Source organism: Mya arenaria, chromosome 9 (assembly GCF_026914265.1).
Source record: "Mya arenaria isolate MELC-2E11 chromosome 9, ASM2691426v1".
Classification (NCBI taxonomy): domain Eukaryota; kingdom Metazoa; phylum Mollusca; class Bivalvia; order Myida; family Myidae; genus Mya; species Mya arenaria.
The window spans coordinates 15,329,442-15,335,004 of NC_069130.1; the positions used below are offsets into that span (position 1 = coordinate 15,329,442).

At 35.8% G+C, this 5,563-nt stretch overlaps 1 protein-coding gene across 1 annotated transcript; it reads right to left on the reverse strand.

Moving 5' to 3' along the window:
* Positions 1-380: 380 nt before the first annotated feature.
* Positions 381-1,969, reverse strand: LOC128245791 (uncharacterized). Its single transcript, XM_052964021.1, has 3 exons — positions 1,876-1,969; positions 1,472-1,543; positions 381-1,171 (listed from the first exon to the last, which is right to left on the reverse strand). Exons 1-3 carry the CDS (start codon positions 1,967-1,969, stop codon positions 381-383), a joined length of 957 nt encoding a protein of 318 aa, XP_052819981.1.
* Between the last annotated feature and the right edge of the window lie 3,594 nt (positions 1,970-5,563).

A 5,563-nucleotide genomic window follows, 5' to 3' on the forward strand; every position in this document is an offset into this window, starting at 1 on the left:
TTATGTAAAAAAATAAAAAATTGACGGTGAGGTTAATTGCTAAAAGATATAAGTAACCTAAGAAAATTGATAGAGTTAGCGTGATTTCAACGCCACCGTCAACGTCAATATAAAACACGTCAAGTTAGTGACGCCATTGGTTTGTTTGATGCATGAGAATAGTTGTGGATGGAACGTTCTATTCGTCCATAAACGATGGTATCTGTATCTTTTTTATTTTTAATCAGATATTTTCCAGTATCGGAACTAAGTAGAATATCAGAAAATAGTAGGAAAATCAAATTCTTACTACCTGAAATATAGCTACAGAATTGAAACAAGAATTTACGGTTATTATGAACCTATTAAAACTGGGATAAACTCAGAAGCCATGATCGATTCTAATTTAAATTAATTTTATTCTCGCTAAAAACTGCATCAAGCGCTGATGCCAATTTTGTGTAAAATTTCCCTGCACCCCGATCTTTCAATACAGCCTGCATACCATCTAGGCCCGATCTTGAATATACTTTTTTCAAGTGTTCTATTGAAATTCCACTCCTAGATAGGCGCGTGGCCTGTGCTTTTGATATTATTTTTGACCCAACAAAACTTGTATATGATCCCTTGTATAGTTTTTCGTTGTTTAATTCCTGAAGTTTGAATTTCACGGATGACCCAGTAGTAGCATAATTCGACAGTTTATCTAGGTTTGTTTGCAACTGGAGAATTGAAGAAAGCGCGTACACGTCTTCAGAGGCATCATGAGCTCCGAAGTCTACACCTGCAATATCGTGAACTAAACTTCCCAGGCGGTAATTCTGTCTCCCGGGGTAAACTGTTCTAAATAAACGCAGACTGTCTGCGAAGCCTATAGTTTCTGGGACAGTTATTCCTTCTTCTTGATATTTTGCTACTAACAGTCTTGCGTCAAACATGACATTGTGTGCCACAAGCAAAATATGACTTCCAAATGCCTCAAGCCAGCGTTTGAAGGCAAGAAGTGCTTCGCTGGCTGCCACGCTCGTCACTTCTTTACAGTGCTGGTATAATACCCCACCATGGAACTCGAGACCTGTTATATTGGAGGCAGTAGTGGGAATGTATCCACATTTGGGTTTTACGAATAAATTCAGGTGTTGTCCCGAGGACACGTGCAAAGCTGCTATCTGTACAATGCTGCTAGTTGTCCCTGAAAGCAAAATACTCTCAGTAACTGTTTGGATAAACTTTTAGATATCAGTGGCTTAGACAAACATTTATACAACACATGTATTCTCATTTGTAGAATTGACTTTATTTAACATGTATTATTTACCTAATCCTGTAGTCTCAAGGTCGAAGACGATGACATCATCTTGCCTGTACGCATGGGGCGTTTCACTGCATTCAGCAGGGCAGGGTGGGATGTCTTCAATATGCTCAATTTCGATGTCAGAGACGCCAACCGCTGTTTCGTATGTTTTCCCCTCATACACTCTTTATGTCTTACTGATTCCAGGCAGATTGAGTTCAGCAAATATCGCACTGATCTGAGACTCTCCTACACCTGCGTTGATCATCGCTAAAAGAGATACACAACAAGCTTGTTTTCGACCAAGTAAACTAAGCGCTATTGACGCCTTCACATAATAATCGATAATCATGGTGCACTCATTTTATACTTTTGTTCATTTTACTGCTTTAAATGTTGTTTTAGAAATAATGCTTTTTTTCTAGGAAATGACGAATCTATGAAATGGAATCAATGGAATCAAATTTCGTTACAATATGTCAGGGCGTTTTTTATACTGTATGTATTGACGTTAATTCACTTATACATTATGTGCCAAGTCTAACATCATTCACTACATTTGTTGGCACAACGCTGGCTATTGATATGGTGACAAAATTTACCTGCAGCTAATTTAGTGTTGACATCAAAACATCTTCTAGCTGCGGAGCCGTCACTCGTGGAATGCCGTTTTCCCGTAGGCACCAGATTAACCATCCTACAGGTGTTGCAGCTGATATGAAGGATAGATCCAAGGCCATATATAGTTTCCCCTACAATGCCATTGATGCAAAAACTGTTTCCACAAGAACTACAGGAGCTTAATCTTTCCAAAATTACACAGATTTCTACGACTCTGCGACCTTCTAGCCAAGGCGGGACGGTTTCGGGAACAGAAATGCATGTTTTCTTCTCCACATTCACGTTGTTTATTATTGAGGTTCGATTTGCGTTACTCTTAGAAATAAACTGACCTTTTTTCCTCCTCATCTTTACCGGATGTTGTTAACGGAACGTGCCCGGAAGGACAATCCGTTTAAAATGACGTCAGTAACGTATAAATGACAATTTCGCGGCATTTCCACTAAACTTAAGTTCGTTATCTAATTATATGTTTAGAAAGCTTACTAACGTTAATTAGTTCGCTCCCGTATACATAACTACTATATATCAATTCAGAACATATATAACAAATGACAAACAATATTATCAGTATTCTGACTTTGTTCGTAATTCTGATTGCAATTCACAACATTTGCAAACAGTGAAATTAAAATCATTTGCATAAACAAAATGACACTGCACAACTATTCTCATGCATCAAACAAACCTATGGCGTCACTAACTTGACGTGTTTTTATTGACGTTGACGGTGGCGTAGAAATCACGCTAACTCTATCAATTTTCTTAGGTTACTTATATCTTTTAGCAATTAACCTCACCGTCATTTTTTTATTTTTTTACATAATTTTATTCATTATTCCGTTCCGTTTCCTATGACTAAATAAAAACATACCCTACCCGAGTTCGTTTTCGAGATAAATACGTCAAATTCACCGATGGGTATCTGTTTTTGGCGATTTCTTATTAAAGCCTTTTTGTCATAAAACTTAAAATTAATTATTTTTTTCTTAAATACTTATACTAAAATTATAGGATTATTTATTCATCGTACAATAAATTATATTCCGATTTTTTTGGGTAAAAAAAAGCCGTAAAGTTATATTTTTTTACGGTTTTATCAATGTTAGCGCCAAATAGCACGTGTCCGCTAGGTGGCGCTGTAAATCAACAAAAGACGGGATTCAAAACAAAAAAAAATTACACCTCGTTAAAGAAGAGTCATTGACAATTGTTTGTTCCAAGTTTCATTGAAATCGGCCGACATTCATATTTTTCGGAGTAACGTGGTCATGTACCTTAAAACGAAATCAGATCTATTATCGGACCTCTTCTCTTCCTTGTGCATATAAAAGACATCATTTGTGAAATACTGCAACCTGTTCATTTTTTTTGCAGAGGATACTGCTCTATACATAATGGTAGACATTCCTATCCATGCAGCAGGTCAACTAAACGACGATATTAGTGAGATTCATACCTGGGCAGAAAGATGGCTAGTGACCTTCGTATCACTCTAGCGAAAACAATGACGTGTTTCCTTTCAAGAAAGACCAAAAAACAGTGCATCCACGTGTTTTTAATGGGATTTCAACCGAATAATCACTTTTAATTTTATTTTCTTAAGTGAAAATATAGCCATAAATATAATCAATGGTTGTTTAGCTAACTTGAAAATTTGTTTTAAATTTTGTTTGAAAGAGGAATCCCGTTAAGAATTTTTCGAATAAGAAATCTTCATTTGGAATCCTCAATTGGATATAGTGGGAACAGCGCCCCTTTTCAAAATAGCCAACATGTACATATTTTCGCACAAGTAGTGGTCGTATCCTCTGCTAAGTACATCGCTAGCACATTGTGCTCAACTTTGCAACTGTGCTGCCCATTCATTGGCTAAAACATTACAATTACACCTCAACTTCCATTCCTTAAATGAACTGCCTTTCGGCAATTGCGTTTATCAATCGATTGACGCAACATTTTCGGATATGTTCGGATCGCAATTTATCGCTTAACATATACATGTAAACTATTGATCATGTTATTGTTTGTATTGTGTCAGCAGGTCCCGTAAAATATAAATAAACACATAAGAAAGTGTTAATATATTATATTTTAAATGTATTGTTGCCATAAATGTTTCAATATTACGTTTAAAAGTGAGTTCAAGTGGTTGATCTTTTCCCGCGTTATTATGACGTCATTTGAAAAAATGTTTCCGGTTACTGTCTAGTCGTTCTATTTACAGAATGGGTAAGACAGGATTACTGAAAGGTTTTCTTAAATGACATGAAGTGTTTTTTTAACAATTATTGAATGAAATATTGAACTATTGGTGTAAATATAACTAATGAATTGCGTTGTTGATGTCATAATCGGGGGTATGAACGCAATTAGGCTGGACAAAATATGCGTGGAGTCGGACTCCACACACTTCGACCAGCTCAATTGCGTTCATACTCCGATAATGACATCAATCCCGCAATTCACTCCTTAAACAAATAAAATGCAATTTCAACTAATGTATACTACTGTATTTAAAGACTTTAAATGAAATGGAATTTCAAATCCCTATAGCAGAATAGATACAAGGAGACCCGGGTGATCTAACTGTTTTCGAAACGGACCAATACAGTAACGGTACATAAGAGACAATTTTCCTCGGTTAAAAAGCATACCGGAGACTCAAAATTGCCCAATACTGTCAAATGCAAGGCAATAAAGCTATTGGTACCAATTATTTCAACGTGTTTTTGGTAAAATCAGTCTTAGTTAACCGAAACACTTTAAACAGTAAGCTCAACAGCGAGACTGATGCTGGAACATTGTGCCAGAGACGTGAACTAGTGGTTAGGTACTTTAAGGGGCTATCATTTCAGATGCCGCAGGTTCAATCCCCCGTCGCACCACAACTCATTGTTTCTGTTCCGTGAGGGATATCTCTAACCAGGATTACTTTAAATGTCTACGAACTATGCCCTAAATTCTAACAACACTGAAAGACTGATAAATACTCAAACTCTGTTCCCGCCCATCCATGGACTATTTCAATGATTTAAATTAATTGCAGAATTGAAAAAATAAAATCTAACTCATTGGATCCTTGCAAACATAACGCTCCATGAATGAATTGATCTGACTTGTAACAATCATAAGCATGTGTTATAGGATACAAATTAGAAAAGTGAAATTTAGCAATAACTTGGTCAATACTAAGATCAAAAAGCATTAATTTAAAGAAGGCAAAACAAGATACATTTCAGATAAGCTCGCAGTGGTTTAACACAAACATACTACAGTAATCAATACCATCAACCGTAAAATTTCGAATGAGTCATATAAATGATTTTGTGTTCACTAACAAATCTTTGGTTGTTGAACATTAATGACTGGCACTTTGGTTTTGCCAATGGATATAACAAACAGTCATGGGTATGTTATATAAAAAAAATCTGCTTGTTAAATATTGACAAGTGATAAGTGGTCAGGTAGCAACGCCCATTTTCTTCCCTCAAAACACAAGCAAATAACTTGAATTGCCTCAAAGTATATGTCAAAGTATTGCAAAAATAATGTAAATGTTTAATAATTTTGAAGAAATATACAGTTTGTGTGAACTTGGAAATACCACAAAAATGTACACTGTAAAAAGATATCACAAATAAATAGAAGAGTTTCACCATTTTGTCT

What these genes read in the sequence shown, in the direction of transcription:
- LOC128245791 (XM_052964021.1), bottom strand. Translation starts at nt 1,969, where the DNA reads ATGGTTAATCTGGTGCCTACGGGAAAACGGCATTCCACGAGTGACGGC. An exon ending in CAACACTAAATTAGCTGCAG is followed by an intron (nt 1,544 to 1,875) that starts GTAAATTTTGTC and finishes TATCTCTTTTAG; the next exon opens with CGATGATCAACGCAGGTGTA. An exon ending in ACTCAATCTGCCTGGAATCA is followed by an intron (nt 1,172 to 1,471) that starts GTAAGACATAAA and finishes TTTTGCTTTCAG; the next exon opens with GGACAACTAGCAGCATTGTA.